General features: G+C 43.7%; 1 protein-coding gene across 1 annotated transcript in view; it reads left to right on the top strand.

The window, feature by feature from the left end:
• The first annotated feature begins 950 nt into the window (after positions 1 to 950).
• LOC144366457 (SHC-transforming protein 3-like) overlaps positions 951 to 19950 on the top strand; it is an 80064-nt gene continuing 61064 nt past the window's right edge. The window contains 4 exon segments of the mRNA XM_078020736.1: positions 951 to 1049; positions 3606 to 3725; positions 6822 to 6875; positions 11471 to 11522. Coding sequence (XP_077876862.1) covers positions 951 to 1049; positions 3606 to 3725; positions 6822 to 6875; positions 11471 to 11522 — 325 coding nt within the window.

The raw sequence follows: 19950 nt of genomic DNA, 5'->3' as shown, positions 1-19950 counted from the left end.
ACCTTTTTCATTTGGGAAAGCTAAAAATATTCACCTGAATGTAGGATATCGATGACTAACATTTGGAAAGGGGGTTTAATAAATGGAGGCTGGATTTGATCAAAGCATGCTTTATACATGTGTGGAAATATCACACTGGACACCATTAATTCACATACAATTAATGCATATTAATGAAAAGCAAAACAAAATATTTTGAAAGCCTAAAACTTAAAAAAAAAATGGAATTCAAGATTCAAGCATGGTTTCTGCTGACTCTGTATTGCTTTCACACCCTGGTAAAGTCAGAAAATTGTAAATTGAATCACTGTAAACCAGGACTGTCTGTATTTATAAGTGCAGAAGCTGGGTATCAAACTCCAAGGAGCAAATTTATTTCAATTACTTTCTAACTCACTTCAGTAGAATGTTGATCAATAGCAGTGACTGATTGATTAATCAGGTTTGGCCCTAGTGCCCTGACCACAGCAATGAAGATAACCCTGGGAAAAGTACACTTGAGGGTGCTGATTTTAAAAAACAGACTCTAGGGGCCGGGGATGTGGCTCAAGCGGTAGCATGCTCGCCTGGCATGCGTGTAACCCTGGTTCAATCCTCAGCACCACATACAAAGATGTTGTGTCCGCTGAAAACTAAAAAATAGATATTAAAAAATTCTCTCTCTCTTTCTCTAAATAAAATAAGATAAAATAAAAAACAGACTCTGGAAAAAAGAAAAACAAAACCTGTGCCATTGGTCATATAACACTATTAGCACCAACTATCATGATGAAAAGAGCCTGGGTGTGGCTAGTTAGAGGTTTAAGTTGACCTGTCTGTGTTTTGTTTAGGCTCACTTTTTACAGGAGGGGTGGAGGGCAGGTCTATTTTCTCTGTTGAGAGAAGCAGGCAGTTATTTTCTGTGGGCTTTTGAGTGGCGAGTTTCTGGGGTCTATAATGCCAATTGACACATGATTAAATGGATCTCTCTCCCTGTCCTCCTAAGGGAAGCCATCAGCCATGTGTGTGAAGCTGTACCCGGTGCCAAAGGAGCCTTCAAGAAGAGAAAGGTACTACGTGTCTGTCTCCTCCTTTCCGTCCTCTCTCACCTCCCAGGGCCTTCAACCACACAACTGCTCCTTGTCCTCTTCCCCTGGCCTTGCTCTTGTTGTTTTTACCAGCAAAGAGAGCTGAGATTGCTCCCTCACGTGGCTGGGGACAGTGAGCTGTCACGGCTGTCCAAAAGCAGAAACCTTGGTTACTCCCTGTGGCTTAAACAATAGGACAGCAAGGGCAGCAAACACTTGGCCAGGCTTCTGTGTCCTTAAAGCACTTTGTAGAATTTAGTTCACTCCATCCTAACTATGCTTTGTGGTAGACCTCCCAGTTGTGTGCTGGAAAAAATGCTTAACAACCACCTCTTAGGGTTGAGAGGGGGAACAAGAAGCACTGAATCTGCAGCATCTGCCAATTTCTGTGGTGTAAATACTTCCATGTGCTGAGCACAAGCTTTTATCATGCATCTCCAGAAATGGAGTCAGGAAAGAGACGTACAGTAACAAATCACTACACAGTACTTGTACCACCAAGGTACAGTAAACATAACCTGAAAGGCAGAGTTCATATTTTATGCAACAAAACCAGTAGGATATGGAGTGTTGGGCATTTATGGTCTGCTCTTGAGATGAGTTCTATTTAATTGTGAGTCTGTATAAGTTAAAGTTTAAGAAATCTGTATATTAGCCAGCTCATATAAATGTCTAATTGTGTCTCCTTTGCTGATACTAGCTAGCTCCACACACCACTGGAAATCCTCACGTCACAGATGATGAGAACTGAGAGGCAGAAATGAGATGAGATGCAGAGCTTGAGCAGGTGGTGGAGTTAGGTTGAGCCCAAACCACCTGCTCCAGAGCCTGAGTGTTCAACTTCATATTCTTTTTACCCTGAATATGGTTTCACAAGACAGGGAAAAATCCTAGTGAAGAGAAATCAGAGAAAACCCTCTTCAGTTAATCGTCTGGTGATGACGTTGACTGGCACCCACAATCATGGGCTTTCTAGGGCTGGACTGAATTGTGCGGAAAGCATACCTTAGAGAACCCTGAATCGACTCTGGAGGCTGAGCCATTCCAGATCATTTGGGCAGTTGGTGAGCCTGGCTTTGCTATTCCCAGGGCACCAGGTTGTATCTGTCTTCAGAGATGGGGGACATTCACGTACCTCCAGGTCGACTGGAGAGAGAGAGCAGGCAAAAAACGTGGGTGGCATTAACAGGTGTGTCAGTTTAGGTCTGGTCCATCCTCTGCAGACACTGAGGACCAAGAGAGGCTCTGAATCCTGGATTCAGGGATGGAGAAGTGTCTGAGAACAGAGATAGGGAACTTCACTCCCAAAGATGAGTGGTACTCACAAGTCTTTGGTTACCCTCAAGGTCCTCTTGGTGGGAGGAGGAAGAAACAGTGCCCATTTCAGGGCTTCACCTCAGGTGCACTTGACCCAGATCTCACAGGTGGGGCCTGGGCATCTCTATTTTTAAATATCTTTTTCAGGAGTGTTGACTTAAAAAAAAAAAAAGAAAAATCAGCACAGAGAGACAAAAGAAATAGCATTTATCTTGGAAGCAAAGTGCTGCAATTTGGGCACACTGAATCAGGGTAGCCACAAATAGTGTCCCCTAAGGCAAGCATGGAAGAGGGTTTTTTTTTTCTCCTTTTAGTAGGGGATTTCCATAAAAAGTTATTTTTGGAGAAAGTTCATTGGCTGGATAGAAATCCTAAACTGTAAGCCTATTCTGATTGGCTAATTAAATGGGGTATGCCCGGTTGAGAGAGAGAGAAAGAGAAGGCCAGTCGATAAAGGCGTCAGTGATTTATCCCAGTCTGCCAGAACATTCTGTGGCTTGACCTTCAGCAGGTGGAGTGCGTCCTCACAGTTTGCCGACTCCACTTGAGAAAACCCTGGCCTTCGTCACTTCCTTTTCTTTCCCAGGAGATTAAAACAGTGTGTGCCTTGTTAGAACTAACTGGCATCCGGAAAGAGAGAATACTTTACTTCAAATCGAAAAGATGGGTTGGTTGGTCCCAAAGGACAGAGAAATGAGTGTTGGCAGGATTTGTCCAGGGACTGGGGCAGAAGGCACCTAACTGGAACATGCAGCCCTTTGGTTCCTGAAAGAAGGATGGGACACCAGTAATAGCCAGCCCGGGTCAGTCCACCCTGGGCTGGCTCAGGCCACAGGATCCTAGCTGGGCTCTCTATGTGAACCCTCACCCAGAAGGAGATTGTGTGGAAGGCTGGGGCTCATTCCCTTAGCAACCAACACTCACCATCCTTGGAGATTGCGTAGAACCCCCCACACTGGTCTGCTGTGGTCTTTCCTGAGAGGTAGCAGTGCATCTTCTAGATGCCACCGGTCAGCCTCCGCTCTCTCCCTCCCAGCTCACTCATTTCATCCTCGTCTTCCGGTGCCTGAGGTGGGAGGAGGGGTCCGTGAGGGCTGGGGGCGGAGTGTGTGTGGCTAACATCTGGGTCTCCGCACTTGTAGAGGAGGCCAGTGCAGAGGTCCGGCAGGGTGGCCTTCTATAAATCAAAAACAGATCAAAAAATGCTCTTGGATTTCACAGCCTCTGAGCAAAATGCTGTCCAGCATCCTGGGGAAGAGCAACCTCCAGTTTGCAGGGATGAGCATCTCCCTGACCATCTCCACCGCCAGCCTGAACCTGCGGACTCCGGACTCCAATCAGGTGTGTGGTCGCCCAGGCCTCCCGGCCCTCCACGAGCCCAGCGATGGTCTTCCCAGGGCAGCCTCACCAGACCCCCCGTTAGAACATGTTTGGGTCAAATCTGGATCAGTCTCTGAACTTTGGCCACCAAGAGAATGACAGGTGGGATGGGTTCTCTTTAATTTGGCTATTAGTAACTATTTTTTGTTGTTTTTCGAAGGACAATGGAAGAAACTGTTTTTATTTGCAATGTGATGAAAAAGGTGATGTAGGTGCAAAAGTCTTCTCTTGACGTCTTATCCCTTGTATAACCGTGTTCTATTGGTTTTTATAGATGACGTTTTTATTTTATCAACTTTGACTGATTGACAGAAGTGTTTCTTCTTTAGTGGTTTATGGTCTTGGAACATCTTAGTTCATGGTGTCGCAGGGCTGATAAGATGTGGCATATCCATGACCCAGACAGGGTGGGTGGATTCAGAGCTGACCAACGCCGCACAGCCGTGGTCAGTACGGCTAATTCCATTTAGGATGATTGTGTTTCTGGGCAGCGTGTGTCTTATGATTCTTGTAGTAAGTTTCTTCAGTTGAAAAAATGGGTATATGAATGATGGTCCTGGCTCCCAACAGGAGATTCTGAAGGTCAAATAAGGCAGAGGGGAAAACTTTGCCTGGTGAAAAAGTGGATGTGGAGTGGACATTTTTATTGTATCAACTTTGAAGGGGCTGGCCTGTCGAGGTTGAATCAATAGTCATCTTTCTGTCCTCCCCTGCTCTGCCCAGCCTACAGTGCTGGCAATGTGAGCTGGACATTGGATGTGACCTCTGCCCCTCACACTCCATGATTCTGACCATGTTACCAAGGATGCCCGTGGCTGACTTCATGTTCCTACACCTATTTCTGTTTATTGACCTCCATAACCTCAGGTGGACCAGCAGTATCCTCAGTATGCCTCCAACTCCTACCCAAGAGGTATAAATAAATACTAGATTCTGCATAGAACTGAGAAGCCATGTCCAGGCTTTGTTTGGGCATAAGTGGATACCACTCTCGCTCCATTCTTCTGTGTTCCTGGGACCCACAGATATCCCTCGTCTTTGCATACTAACTAACTGTGCCCAGGACCGGGTGATTAGCCCTTGAGGCTGTGGGGAGGCTTGTTGGGGAGGCCCGGCCTTGGCCTGCGCTGTGTCAGGTGGAGTCCCCGCTGTTTGTGGTGGCTGGTGCACTCAGCCCTGCATCCCATCTCTGCTCATTCCCATTCTCTTTCTCTATTGCTGGGGACTTCAGATTCCAGGACTCTTCAGTCTGTAACCCTCAATTCCATGGGCTCTTCTCCCTCCTTCCCCCCCTCCATAAAAGAGAAGAGGCACCCAGGACACTGCTGCTGCATTTGGCCCTGCTCCACCTGAGACCTGGGCTGGTTGGATGTGTCCAGTTCCTATCTTCTTGCCTCTAGGTTCGGTGGGTGGGCTCCGGACCCCCAGGTGCTACTCACTCAGATGACAAAGGTACAGTCGGTGGCAGATAGAGCCGAGGTAAAGATCAGATGGCTCTGGACTCCCTTCCTGTTGACTGTAATTGTCAACTGCAGCAAATTGAGTCCTGTATGGTGAGATCCTTCCTGCTCTGTCAGAGAGAGCAGACGGGCAGCACCTCCTCCACTCCACCGAGTTCCAAGTAGGAGAATGAGATAAAGCCTTTGGAGCAGAAGCACAGACTCTATCTATTAGAATCAATTAGCTCTAATTTTCTTCCTCCCCTTTTCAATTTTTCTGTTACTCAAGGGAATTAGATTCAGTCACACAATAATGATCATGCATCATGTTGATTAAATATGACTTTCATTTTTCCCCTGCTAAATCTTACTTTCCAATTTAATTTCTAAGCCCCAGTTTTGGAGCTGTCTTAGAAGCAAAAAATTAAATACACAAAAGCTAATTATGCAAAATTCAAAACGTTATCATTATTTGGGGGGGGGGGGTCCTATTTCCTCACCATTCTCTCTACCGTGATCTGAGGACAGAATTCTAGGGTGACTATTATTAGCTTAGGTCATCTGGGGCTTGGGCACACTGCTTTATGGTCCCTTAGATGCTCAGGATTTCCTACATCCTGAAGTTTTGCAATTGCCAACAACAAAAGTAGGCATTTAAAAGTAAATATGTGATATCATTTGATTATATTTGGGTTTTACAGGAGCCGGTTTGGAAACATCCCTGGGATGGCACAAATATAGCTCTGTCAATCCTAACTGCCGGCCAGAGGACAAGGGCCTGAGGGGATTGTGCAGGAATCAACCTGGCTGTGTAGGGATGGAGACAAGAGCTCTCTTCCCCACCCCCGGAAACGTACCCCAATGTCATTACATGGTCTTTGGAAAGATAAAAATAGCATGGAAGACTTATGGAGCTTTTTAAATTTAGGGCAGCTTCTAATTTACTTAGTGTCTACTAAATTCCACTGTATGCTGCGGTTTATAAAAACTAATGGAAATTTCCCATTTTAAAATTAACTTGGAATGTCCTCTCTGGTTTCTATGTTGATAAATCACGAGAGTGCTGTGGATGGCACTGGCTCTTGATCTTTGTTTCTGGCTTCCTTCTTTGTCTGTGCACAGCACAAATGGGACAAAGAGAGAGGGACAGGCCCCTCCTCCTCCATGCTAGCTAGGGGGTCTGTGATGGGGGTCCTGGTGTGGCTTTGGAAACCACCATAAATGGCAATATTCTGAGGTGCAGGTGAGACTTTTCCTTGAGATCCTGGCCAGCGGATAGAGATCTTTGATTAACAGCTGAGTTCCTCTGAAGAAGTCACTTGGTCCCTGGGGCCTCAGCCACCCACCTGTCAGGTGGAATTCTGATGTTGGCGCTCCACAGCTCCTGGGATAACTGACAGAAAGCCGCTGAGGCCAACCAGTTGGACAGCAGCCATCAGGCTGTGAATGCTCCCGAAAGGTGGTCGACGGCCGCGACTTTTACAGTTGCTATTTTCATACGGTTGTGAGTTTTCAGGAAAACTCGCCAATTTGAATCATGGGATAACAAAGGGTTGATTTTGCAAGACGTGGGAAGGGTAATAACGGTACGTGTCATTTCTTGTTTTGGTCCTGACAGATCATAGCGAATCATCACATGCAGTCCATCTCCTTCGCCTCTGGGGGAGATCCGGTAAGTGTCCTTGGACTTGTTTCTCTTGTACTTTTTGGGAATTTCCAAGAAAAGACCCTTACTTAAAGTGTGCCCCCTCTGAACAATAAATAGAAATTAACTGTGATGCCAACTTCTCCCTCTCAAATACTGGAAACTCTTCTTGACTATCATTTCTTGGGGGTAGGTAGCCTATGTCAAGGACCTGCTGTTAATTTTTATTTCATAGCCAAAAACCGTCAGAAATTCTGGGAGCTTTGACCTTTTTTTTAAATTTTTTTTTTTTAGCTATACCTGGGCACAATATCTTTATTTTGTGTATTTCTTTTTAAGTGGTGCTGCGGATTGAACCCAGTGCCTCACACATGCAAAGCAAGCGCTCTGTCACTGAGCCACAACCCCAGCCCAAGTGTTGGCCTTTTTAAGAGGTGGCAGATTGCACCCCCACACCACAGTTTTCAGAGTTGCTGGGGTCTTGATCACTCTTTGCCCTGCTTCCCCCACCCCCCAAGTAGCCCTTGTGCTTGGCACACACTGCTCCTTATTTTAATGCTAGGGATCCTGTCTGCCGCTAGCCGCAGGAGGGCAATTTTCTTGATGACCTTCCCATTTCTTCTACGTGGATCACCTTGTCACAGAACTGCTGCTGGCATAGTGGGAGTCAGGTCAATCAAGAGAGCCATTTCTGTGGCAGATTCCAGATGTTTCTGAAGGACAGTCTCATAGGGACCCAGATCTCAGTAACGAGAGAGCAGTGTTTCTCTGTGTCCAGTGGTGGTGGGCATCAGGGGTAGGCAAGGCTGGGGTTGGGGGCTCCTGCCAAGGACCAGTGCCTCTGGTAATGTGCCCTGTTCCTGTCCAGCACCCCCACCTCAGACCCCACACCCAGGGCACTTGGTGGCAGAAGGGATTGCTCACCCTGCACATGAATCTTTGCCCTTACATCTTTGCTTAATTGACCAAAGATGACCAGAGCACAGTTTAGCAATGACATCCCATGGGTTCAAATGGTTTGGACTCTTGTTAAAGTCTTTTTAAAAAAAGTCTACCACAGTTGCTTCCTTTTCTTTTCTCCTCTGCTCTTACTGTACCTTTGTTTTCTTTCGGATCCTGATGATTTCTCACAATTCATTGTAACAGGAAAGTCCTCAGTGGCACACCCATGCTACATTTCCTGGGCTCATGTGCAAGGACGTTCAAGTACCTACCCGACTGCACTCACACACACGTCTAGACCAAGATCCTTCCCTTTGTCTCTCTCTAAGTAATTTGCCGTGGTTGTCTAAGTGCTTAACCAATGTGATGCTCTGAGCCATAATTTCCCTTCCTTCTTTCCTTCCTTGTGCAGGCGATGGAAAATACAGTTTCCTAAATGTCAAAGGTAACCCAGTTTGAAAAACTAACAGACAGATATCTTATTGAACTGCATCAATAGCTCCTTTCAGGAACTTTTCTTAATTCTTGTCTTAATGATGATATTTTGAGTGGAGATACAAATATCTAGGTCCTGGAAAGCCAAACACATGGGCTTATATAAAATTATTTTATTCTCCAAGATATAAACAGAATGTGGGCCTGTTCTTTTTCTTCAAATATACTCATCATCTTTTCATTTTAATGAATGGAACTATTTATTGACGCTTAAAGTAATCCATAACCTTTTATGTTTGTTGTGATTTTTTTTTCTAATACAGAAAAATGGCATGATCCCAGAGGACAGGAAGCCTAGTTACATTCCATTTTATCCAATCCAAATAGCTAGTGCATGAGATCTCATTCCAAATGAAATCATAACCACAATTTTACCACATTACTATTATTGGTAAATGTTTTAAGTAAAACCAAGGACTCTAGGCCCTCGTCCTGATACTCCTGCTAAATCCATGTGTTGTTTAATGCTTTGTGTCTCAGTTCTACACAGTCGGAAAATGGTAGATGAAAACATCAAATGAAACAGACTGGAAAATATTATTAATCCCTCTCCCCAAAGAGGCAACACAATAATTATAGTCTACTATGGTCAGCAGTGTCCAAATACCACCAAAAGAATTTTAGAGCAATGGCCAGGCTCCGAGGTTCTCGGGGAGGGAATAAGTAGAGAAGCAGCAACCCCTTTGTTGGAACTTTTCAAGAACAATTGTTTTGAATCCTGTTACACTCTACTACTATTCCAGAAAGAGATCAATACAAGAATCAGAACAACCATGTCCAGGCTTAGCCATTGACCATCTGAGAGACACAGATCAGTCTTCTTACTGTCCTTCCTCCCCCAACTTTGAGCCAGAGTAGAGTTTCTTAGATTAGGGTAAGATTTTTTTTGTTAAGTATTTCCTTGAATATATCATTCATGCTGACTCAAATTAATGATGTGACCCGAATCTGTACAGAATCCAAGAAGAGATGGCTTTTGTTTATACTTTTTATTGAACTCTAAACTCCAATCCAATTTGGAAATTAAATACAAACAAACACTGTCAAGCCCAATGGCATTCAAAGTAACGTGACTTTATTGTGATGGACAAAGTTCATTGGAACTCAGTCTCTGCTCCTGATGGCTGTAAGACTGGCTGTCCTGGTGCAGAAGGTTTTGAATCTAGCATCTCCCTCCTACTGTGGGCATAAGGATGGTTTAATTCTTCTACCACTTTCTCCTATTCAAGGAAAATCTGCAGCTGTGCATCATTATGTCCAAATGTGACAGAAGTCGACTTCCAGTGGGGCAAAGGCATCTACTCTGACTGTTCTTTTCCTTTTCTTTAAAAATCTGGCAACCTTAATGTTGGAAACCCAATCGCAAATCTCAGCCTGAAGTCGGTGACTGTGGCCACCTCCTGATCTTGGATATCAGGTTCTTAAGCTTATCATGAAAGGGAAAATAGGAAATCGTGACCCTTAGATCTGGTGACCTCTCAGACACTGGAGAACACACCCTGGGGTTCTGTGGTTCTCAGGGTGATGCTGAGAAGCTCTTACAGGCTTCCCAAGGACCCTTCCCACCCTTACTCTCTTGATGCCAGGAAGAGTCTGACTTCAAGCTGCCATCTCTAGTTTTGCCAGCAGCTTCAGATCCTCACCAGATCCCGGTATAGAGGACACGGTGAAGATCTGATGCAGCGCTGTTGAGAGAGAAGGAGATGTCTCCTCTGCTTATAGACGGTGACAGGGGGAGAGGTCACCAAAGAGAACCCTGACAGGTGCTAACAACAGTCAGAACACATCAATCACCTTGAACCAATCTCTCTCTCTCTCTCTCTCTCTCTCTCTCTCTCTCTCTCTCTCTCTCTCTCTCCCTCTCTCCCTGAGGAGTCTTGCTATGTTGCTCAGGCTGGTCTTAAAGTCGTGATCCTCCTTCCTTAGCCTCCTGAGTAGCTGAATTACCTTGAAGATCTTTGCAATCATAATGTTTGGTAAATAGCCTCAAACATAGAGTGCCATGATCCAGTTGCTCTCTCTTTTTTTTTTTTATGTTGAAAATACTAACTTTGTGGAGAAGTGTTTTGGCTTTCAAGAATTAAGATAACAATTGGCTCCATTATTACTTTTTTAGAAACCAGCAAGCACATGGGTGCTTCAGTGTATTTTTTTTTTTTTCACTGCGGATTGAATCCAAGGACACTTAACCACTGGGCCACTTCCTAGCCCTTTTTACTTTTATTTTCAGACAGGGCCTCACTAAGTTGCTTAGGGCCTTGTTAAGTTGTGGAGGCTGGCTCTGGACTTTCGATCCTCTTGCCTCAGCCTCCTGAGTCACTCACATGACAGGTGTGAGCTTCAGCATACTTTTTAAGTCTTATTTTCTCTATTCATTGGTTTTATGAGAAGGAAGTGAACAAAGTCTTATTTCACTTGGAAGGGTGAAACTTCTAAATAGAACTTATATTTATAAAATATCTTAAGGGAATAAAATTATTATTTATGTCCAAGAAGAAAAGAACTCTCTTATCTCAATCACCCAAGAGGGGATGTTTGTGATCAACCTCTGAACATCTGTCCAGACCAGTACTTCTCAAAGCATGGTCCCCAGCCCAGAGGCAGCTGTGATTTGTTAGGAATTCAGTTTGGGGATCTTACCCCCGACCTACCAGAGGGGAAATTCCAGTGTGTGGCCCAGAAATCTGTTCTAACAAGACTTACAGGGGATTCTGACATTAATTCAAATTTGAGGGCCCCAGGTATGGACATTGCTGAGAGTCGTGGTCCTCAACTTAGGTTCACATTAATATTTTTCTAGGGACTTAAAAAAATTCCTGATGCTCCAGGCTCACAGCCAAACCAGTTAAATCAAATTATCTGGGCAATAGGATTCAGTTTTGGAAGCTTCCCAGGAGATCCGACATGCAGAGGAGCGGTGCCTTCTATCCCGGCTGCTCTAGTGTGAACATGGGCCAGCAGCATCATCACCAGGAGGGGGGCTGGAAATGCAGCCCCCCCAGGCCCTGCCTGGACATACTGAGCCTGAATCTGCATCCCCAGAAGCTGCCTAGGTTGGGCTGTTGTGTGGGCAGTGTTTGATTCTTTGTATGGTGGGAAGTGTCCTTATCAGCTTGTGTTGATCTACTGTATCCCTGTGATGTTCTTGACAAGTGATACTGACATCTTGTTTTTTTCTTTAACAGGACACAACAGACTATGTCACCTATGTAGCTAAGGACCCTGTTAATCGCAGAGGTAAGCCATGCTTGACCCACAACATTGCTCATTTGTATACAGCCAGGCTTAACACTCGTACCAGATGTTCCTCATTAGCTCAGTTCCCTTTGCCAAAACGAACATGTGTCATATCACATTATGAAGGATAATTGAGATTTGCAAGGGTAGCAGCATCACCTGGCTGAATTAAGAGATGCTGGACGTTGCTAAGCTTGAAACACAAACCTGTATCCTGATGGCTACGGTTCGCTACACCTGACTTCACACATTAGCAGCTCCCACCTGTGCTTCGATGGTGTCCTTGGTTACACTTTGAAGACTCTATGCCTGCTGATCCTCCTGCCCAGTGTCAGCTCTCTGTGTATGCTCACTGATGATTCAGCCACCTGAGCCACCTCTGACTGTCCTACCCAGCTCACAGCCCAGTGTCCAAGCTCAGGGTGCTTCTCCTTATCCCACTTTAAGCTTCTAGGCTTACACAGGCTAGATGGGGTGGGTGTTCCTTTACAATACCAAGACCCATTGGATGATAACACACTTGGGGTGGTGGGGCTGACCTATGCTGTGGTATTCTTGACGGCTGGGCAGCTCCTGATGTGTTTATACCACAGCTGCAATAAAAAACTCATGGATGGCCACTCCCACCGCTGGTATTTATGACAATACAAACCACTTTCTTCCACTACCAGCTGGCCCCCCACATCCTCCCAGACCCTACCCCGTGTACCAACTGCTGATTTGCCTGCTGGCTTGGCATCCTATTTAAATCCATAACCGAACACGTGTATTCTCTCCCATTTAAAAATTTCAATATGAATGAGATCTTAGCATTCTGTTTTTCCACCCTCCCTGCAACCTTTTATCTTGAAAATATTTTCAAGACAACCCTTATGGGTAGATTGATCCACAGTGTGGAGACCTGCTCCCTAGGGATTCCTGCAAGCGCCTTCTTTCTTAGGTGTGATGTTGTATGACTCATGACTCCTCCTAAAGAGGCATTTGCAGAGCAAATGCAAGGTTCTGTTTCTCTTGCAAACAGAACCTAACCTGGCTGTAAAACTTCTCATTTCTGTTAAGTGTGTGAGGATTATTTTCCACCTGGTCTTTTTCAACCCTGGGTTAATAAGCAGTGAATCAATGGGGGTTGTCTTTCCTTTGAATGGTTTCTTTAGATGGAAGATAACAAGACTTTACAACCAGTTTTTAGCTATTCTTCTCTCCTAGGCAAGCCTGACCATCCATCACCAAAAACTATCATTTTGGCTGGGTGGCAGAGAGGAGGACTTCTACAGATGAGGTCATACAGGTTCTAACCCAGACATCTTCCTATTTTCTAACTGTCACTTCTGAGCAGAGACGAGGTCATTATGAAATGTGGAGGACAGAAGAAAAGGGACCTTGGTGGTCTTGATGACCTCGGAATGGTCCCCATGATGGCTTCCTTGCCAACATGATGTTCTGGTCCACCATTTCTCAGGGGAAGCAGCCATTCAGTGGTGATTGCAGATGGCTAGCATCTGTTGCCGGTGAGCAGGGGCACACCCGTCAAGGTCAGGACTGTCACCCAGACAAGTTGAACACCAACCCACTTTGCTGATTCAGATGTTGATCTAGAGAGTCCAAGTTAGCTTCATGTCCATGTCCTTCTATGCTGAGTGGCGTCCCATGGCTTTTCCAGGTGGCTCTTCCATCTGACAAGGAAGTAGAGCTTCCTACATGGCAGTTCTGGGCTCCATAAGACCCGGAGTGGAAACTTCCAGTGCTCTGAAAGGCAGCTTCATTTCTGCTGTACTTCTGTTCAAAGCAACCACATGTAGCTCAGCTCCATGGAGAGTAGGACCATGCCCGTTGTTATGGTTGGATGTGAGGTGTCCCCCCAAATCTCCTGTGCTCATGGAGGAGGTAAATAATTAGATCATAAGAGTCACAGGTAATGGGTGCATTCATTCAGTTGATGGAGTGGTAATCTGAATGGGCTTCTAGGTGGTGATTGCAGGCAGGGGGGGCATGGCTGGTGGAAGTAGTGCCCTGGGAGCAGGCCCTGGGGAATTCTGTCCTGTCCCTCTGGATCCTTTTTGTTTCTCTCTCTGCTTTTCGGTGGCCACGAGGCAAGCAGCTTTCCTTCACTGCTCTCTCTGCCACCATATTCTGCCTCACCTAAGGCCAGAGCAAGGGATTTGGCCGACAATGGACCAAACCTCTGAAACCATGAGCCCAGATAAACTTCCTTCTCTAAGTGATTCTTGTCAGCCATCCCGGTCACGGTGACAAAAAGATAGCCAGCACAACTACCCTTTGAGGATAATCATATCCAGGAATTTCCAGCCACCATTATCTGTCATGCCTCTGTTTTGTACACACGGGAGGCAGTGTGGGTGGAGAGGGGAGCCTGGCTGAATCTCTGCGGCAACCTTGCCATGAACTTGACTGCAGAGCATCTGCCTCCGTCCCATCTGTGTCCACCCAGGATTTCTTCCTCCCAGGGAGCCAGGGAAGGGCCTTTTCCCAGCTCCTTCTATCTTTCCTCCCCTAGGCCAAGGTTTAATTTAGTATGAATGCCTCTCCCATTAACGATCAGATTAGTAAGAGTTCTAGAGGTGAAGTTCTGACGGAGGTTCTCAAGTAGCTAAGTCCTCCTTCAGATACTGTAGGACTGTGTGCTCCAGTGAGCCTTGAAGCCCTGTAGTTCCTTGGGCCCCAAGCATAGTCCTCACAACTGCCAGAGTTGTGACACATCGGGGTCTCTGCAAGTCTTCTGTTGAAACCTTACAGTAATAGGTTATTGTCCCTTGCTGCTATTACTGTTTGTTTCTATGATTATTCCTGCTTATGAATTTTTGCATGTCATTTTGGCTTCTCTAGAAGTATCTTAAATTTTTCAATTAGAGCATAATAATTATAAGTAATTATAGGATTTGTTGTGACATATTTGTACTTGTACATAATAAAATTTGATGAATTTCAATCCCCAATATCTTCCTTGGCCCTCCTTCCTCTCTTCTTCTGATTCCTTCCTCTATCCTAATGATCTTTTTTTTCTATTTTCATGAGATCCTGCTTTTCCTTTATTCTCTTTCACTTATGCATATGAGAGAAAACATGACCCTCAAATTTTTGAGTCTGGTTTATTTTACATAACATGATTCTCTTCAGTTCCATCCACTTTTCTGAAAGTGACATAATTTTATTCTTCTTTATGGCTGAATAAAACTCCATCATGCATATATGTACCATGTTGGCTGTATCCATCCATTTGGTTCCAGACACCTAGGCTGGTTATATAACTTGACGATTGTGAATTAGGCTGCTATGACTTGAATTCTTTTAGATACGTGTATAGGAATGGTGTTATGGCTTAGATGTGAGGTGTCCCCAAAAACTCATATATGAGACTATGCAAGAATTTTCAGAGGTGAAATGATTAGATTGTGAGGCATAGCCTACTCAGTGGATTAACTGGTTGATAACTGTAGTCAGGAAGGATATGGCTAGAGGAATGAATCACTAGGGTTCATATTTTGTCCCTGATAAGCAGAGTTCTCTCTGCTTCCTGGTTGCCAGAGTTGCTTCCCTCTGCCATACCCTTCTGCCACATATTCTGCCTTCCCTTGGGCCCAGAGCTATAGAGTTGGCTAATCATGGACTGAACTTAAATTTTCTTAAAAGAAAATAAACTTGGGCTGGGGATGTGGCTCAAGTGGTAGCATGCTCACCTGGCATGTGTGGGGTGCTGGGTTCGATCCTCAGCACCACATAAAAAATAAAATAAAGATATTGTGTCCACTGAAAACTAAATATAAATATTAAAAAATTCTCTCCCTTTCTCTCTCTCTCTCTCTCTCTCTCTCTCTCTCTCTCTCTCTCTCTTAAAAAAAAATAAGAAAATAACCTTTTCTTCCTGCTGTTCTTGTAAGGTATTTTGATCACAGCAATGAATAAGCTGACTGAAACAGAAATTGATATGGATAAGTGGGGTTGTCCTTATGACTAACCTGACCGTGTTGTTCAGAAGCCTTTGGAGCTGATTTGCAGGGGGGGAGGATTTTGAAAAGTACAGGTTACAAGCCGGAAAAGCTTTACAATGATGTAAGCAGAGATTAAGGAGTGATTCTGAAAGGAGCTCAAAAACCAGTAGGACTATGGACAGTAAAGAGGGGGCTCATGAGGTTTCAGAGAAGGAAGATGATATTGGAAATTGGACTAGAAGCCATTCTCATTACATTCCGACAAAGAAATTGTCTACGGTTTCCCATGTCCCAAAACTTTCTGTGAAGCTGAATTTAAAGGTGGTAGATGAATTAACCTGGTGGAGGAAATTTCAAGGTAGCACAGCATTCAGGGGATTATAGCAAAGTTTATTGTGATAATCAAGAGCATAAAGCAAATAATAAAGATTTGAAAAACTTGCAGTTTGACCAGAAAATTGTGAGTAAAAATGGAGCTTAGGAAGCTGTGGTGATTAAAGAGATTATAACCAATCAAGAGATGCTGAAGTATTTTACTCAGAGATAATAGAAAAGACGGCTTGAGGGCATCTCAGACATTTGCAAGACCATACCTATGTAAGGCTTGAAGGTGCAAATAGAAGGGAGGGGGAGCACTCTGCTTGTACAGAGAGTGTCTAGGAAGTTGTCTCTCTGAGCTCAGATGCCCAGGCACGTAAGGGCTACTGCAGCCATGGTCCCAGGAGGCTTGGCTACTGCTCAAGATGGCAGAAGACCTCGACATCAACCACCTGGTGCTGGTTCTTCAGGAATTCAGGACACTGGAAAGAGGTGGTCATGGAGGCTTCACTGAGATTTCAGAGGAATGCCTGAGAGGCCAAGCGAAGAGCAGCAGGACTGGAATCCCAGCAGGCAGCCCCTGAGAGGGCAACTCATGGGAAGGAAGTAGAAGTTGCCGTGGAGACCTCCAAGATGAAGAGATGACAGTCACATGGAAAGCTGCAGGAATCAAGCAAAGAGAAGCCAAGAAAGAGGCCACATGGGTTGCCACCGACAAGGCTATAGGGCAGGTCTACACTGACCCTAAGGTGATGCCATTATCATGCCATGTACTGTAGATACTGGAGCTGTAGGAATTGTTCGTTCAGTTGAATTTCGATCTTTTGGTCCTGTCCCTTCTTTTTGTGCCCATATCTCTCTATTTTGGAACAGAACTAAGTACTCTGTGTCCTTATATTTTGGATGTCTGTAACTTTCTTTTGATTTTTACAGGGACTTACTTTGAGAGTTTGCCTTGAGTCTTGGTGGAGACTTTGAACTTGGACTTTTGGACAATCATAGAACTGTTAAGACTATGAGGGCTCTTGGAAGTTGACTAAATGTATTCTTCATTGTGAAATGGGCATGAATTCTGGGGCAGAATGTGATGGTTTAGATAAGAGGTGCTCATGTGTGAAATGCAAGAAAGCTTAGAGGGTAATGATTGGGTTATGAAAATCTTCAACCCATCAGTGCATTGATTCCCTGATAGGAATTTACCAGGTGGTAACTAGGCAGATAGGGTGTGACTGAAGGGTTACTGGGGGCATGCCTTGATGAACTTTGTCCTTGTTGAGCTTAGTTCTCTCTCTGCCTCCTGGTGCCATATCTTGAGCCACTTTCCTCTACCACACCCTTTACCATGATGTTCCACCTCACCTTGGTCCCCAAAGAATGGAGTCGGCCATCTGAGAGCCCCCAAATAAACCTTTCCACCCCTAAAATTGTTCTTATCAGATCTTTTGGTCACAGCAGAGAAAAGGGTGATTAAAATAGTCTGATTTTGGTCACTGTGGTTGAAAGACCTAGGGGGGAAATAAACCCCAACAATTTAGGGGAGGGAAAAAATTATTTTAGATTCCCAAGTTTCAGAGTTTAGTCCATGATTGGTCAACTCCATCACTCTGGGCCTGAAGTGAGGCAGAGCATCATGGTAGAAGGGTATGGCTGAGGGCTGGGAAACAGAAAGAGAATGAGGCACCAGAGAAAAAGGCCTGTCCCCAGTGACCTACTTCTTCCTTCCAGACCCTTGCTGCCTACAGGTCTCTCCAAGTACAATAATTCCTTTAAATTACTAATCCATCAAATGGATTAATCTACTGATTTGGCTGTAGATATCATAATCTAATCACTTCACCTCTGCATGAGTTTTCAGGGTACATCTTACACCCACGATATTACTGGAGTGTTGCTTTGGAGATGTGACTAGTACATTAGGGACGTGAGAAAGAGCTCTCACTCTGAGACTGTCCTTTGGTAATCTAGGGACTCTACATCCTGAGTGACTCATTTAGATCACAAGATGATTCACAGTTTCCTCTTTCTTTTTTATTAGTGATTGACTGTACCCCTGTTTGCTGAACAAGATCTATGAGATCACGTGAAACACTATCAAACAGGTAAAGGGTTGTCTTTCTTTCTCTTCTGCACACACACACACACACACACACACACACACACACACACTCCACCCACAAAGCCTCACACATGGTAGTGAGTGCTGTGCAGCTGAGCCATATCCCCAGCCCTTGGATATTACTCTTGTGCTCACGTCATTAGTATTTCTGGATCTTATTCAGAACTTGAAAAAAAATCCAACAACTTAGAACTTACCTATGTTTCCATTTTGGTTTTTTTTGGGGGGGTGGGAGGGCACTTGGGATTGAACCCAGGGGTGCTTTCCCGAGTCACATCCCCAGCCCTTTTTATTTTGAAACAGGTTTTCATTAAGTTGCTATGGGCCTTCTTCAGTTGCTTGGGCTGGCCTCAAACTTGTGATTCTCCTGCCTCAGCCTCCACATTTGCTTGACTTACAGATGTGTACCATCATGCTTCACCATTTTTCCATTTTTTTGTGTGAGAATGAGGCATCAGAACGAGGTGAAAAGACTGAATGGAAGTCTTCAACTTTGACTAAGTTATTAGTATAGCCCTGAATAGATTCACTGTTTTTCAGGAAATTGAAATTCTTTTTTTTCCCCTCTTATATTTAATTTTAAACTAAAACTTGTCAATATTTAAAATATATAAATTGATATTTCTTTACTGTACTGGAGGTTAAGCCTAACACTCTACCACTGAGCTACACCACAGCCCTTTCTAAATTTCATTTTGAGACAGGGTCTTACTAGGTTGCCCACGCTGCCTTGAAACCTGTAGTCTCAGCCTTCCGAGTAGCTAGGATTACAGGTGTGCACCACCACACATAGCTTTAATCTATTGATACAGTCAATAATCTTTTGATACAGTCCAAAGTTTACTATAGTCAAATTAGTATAGCTATCCCCTTTGTATGTGTGTATAGTGAGAACTTAATCTACGGCCTTAGAAATTCCAATCATGCAAACTGTCATCATTAACTCTAGTCACTGTACTATACGTTAGCTCTCTAGACTGCTCATTCTATATAAGGTTACTATTTTTTGTGGACTATAGTTTTTTTCCCTTGGAGTGTCCTTACCTCGTTTTGATATTAGGGTGATACTGGCTTCATAGAATGAGTTTGAAAATGTCCCTCTCTATTTCATAGAATAATTTGAGGAGCATTGGCATTTTTTCTTTATCGATCTGGAAGAATTCTGCTGTATACTCATCTGGTCCTGAGATTTTCTTTGTTGGAAGATTTCTAATTACTGTTTTTAATGTTATTGTTTGTTATCAGGGTGTTTAGTTTTTCTATATCCTCTTGGTTCAACTTTTGTATTTCATATGTGTCTAGAAATTTATTCATTTCTTCTAGATTTTCTAATTTATTGGAATGTAAGTTTTCAAAAATAGTTTCAAATGATCCTCTGGATTCATTCATGTCTGTTTTAATATTTCCTTTTACCTCTAATCTATTAATTTGACTCTTCTCCACCCACCCTTCTCTGTTAGTTTGAATAGAAGTTTATCAAACTTGCCCATATTTAAAAAAAAAACAACTCTTTGTTTATTTTTTGCACTGTATTCTTGTTCTCTATTTCATTAACTTTGGTTTTGGATTATATTTCTTCTCATTTTGGGAATGGTTCATTTTTGTTTTACTAAGATTGTGAGGTGATTTATTTGGGCATTTCTTATTTAGGCATTTATAGATATAAAATTTCCTCTTAAAATTGCTTTTACTGTGTATCAAAGATTTTGTTTGATTCTAAGAATTATAAATTTTATCGTATTTATTGACCGACCCTGTCATCATTCAAAAGTTATTGAATCTTCATGTGTTTTTATATAGCTTCTATATTTTTTCTTGCTGTTCATTTCTAACTTCATTCTATTATAATGTTATAATATGCAATAAATGTTATCATCCTTTATGTATTTGTGATGACTTGTTTTGTGGCCCAAGATGGGATTGATCTATTTTGGATAAAGTTCCATGAGCAGCTGAAAAGAAAGTGTAGTCACCTATTGTTGGAAGGAATATTCTGTAGATGTTGTGAAATCCATACGATCTTCTGTAGCATTTTGCTGATTTTATG

Source organism: Ictidomys tridecemlineatus, chromosome 9, assembly GCF_052094955.1.
Source record: "Ictidomys tridecemlineatus isolate mIctTri1 chromosome 9, mIctTri1.hap1, whole genome shotgun sequence".
NCBI lineage: Eukaryota > Metazoa > Chordata > Mammalia > Rodentia > Sciuridae > Ictidomys > Ictidomys tridecemlineatus.
This window is presented reverse-complemented; position numbering and strand designations above follow the sequence as displayed.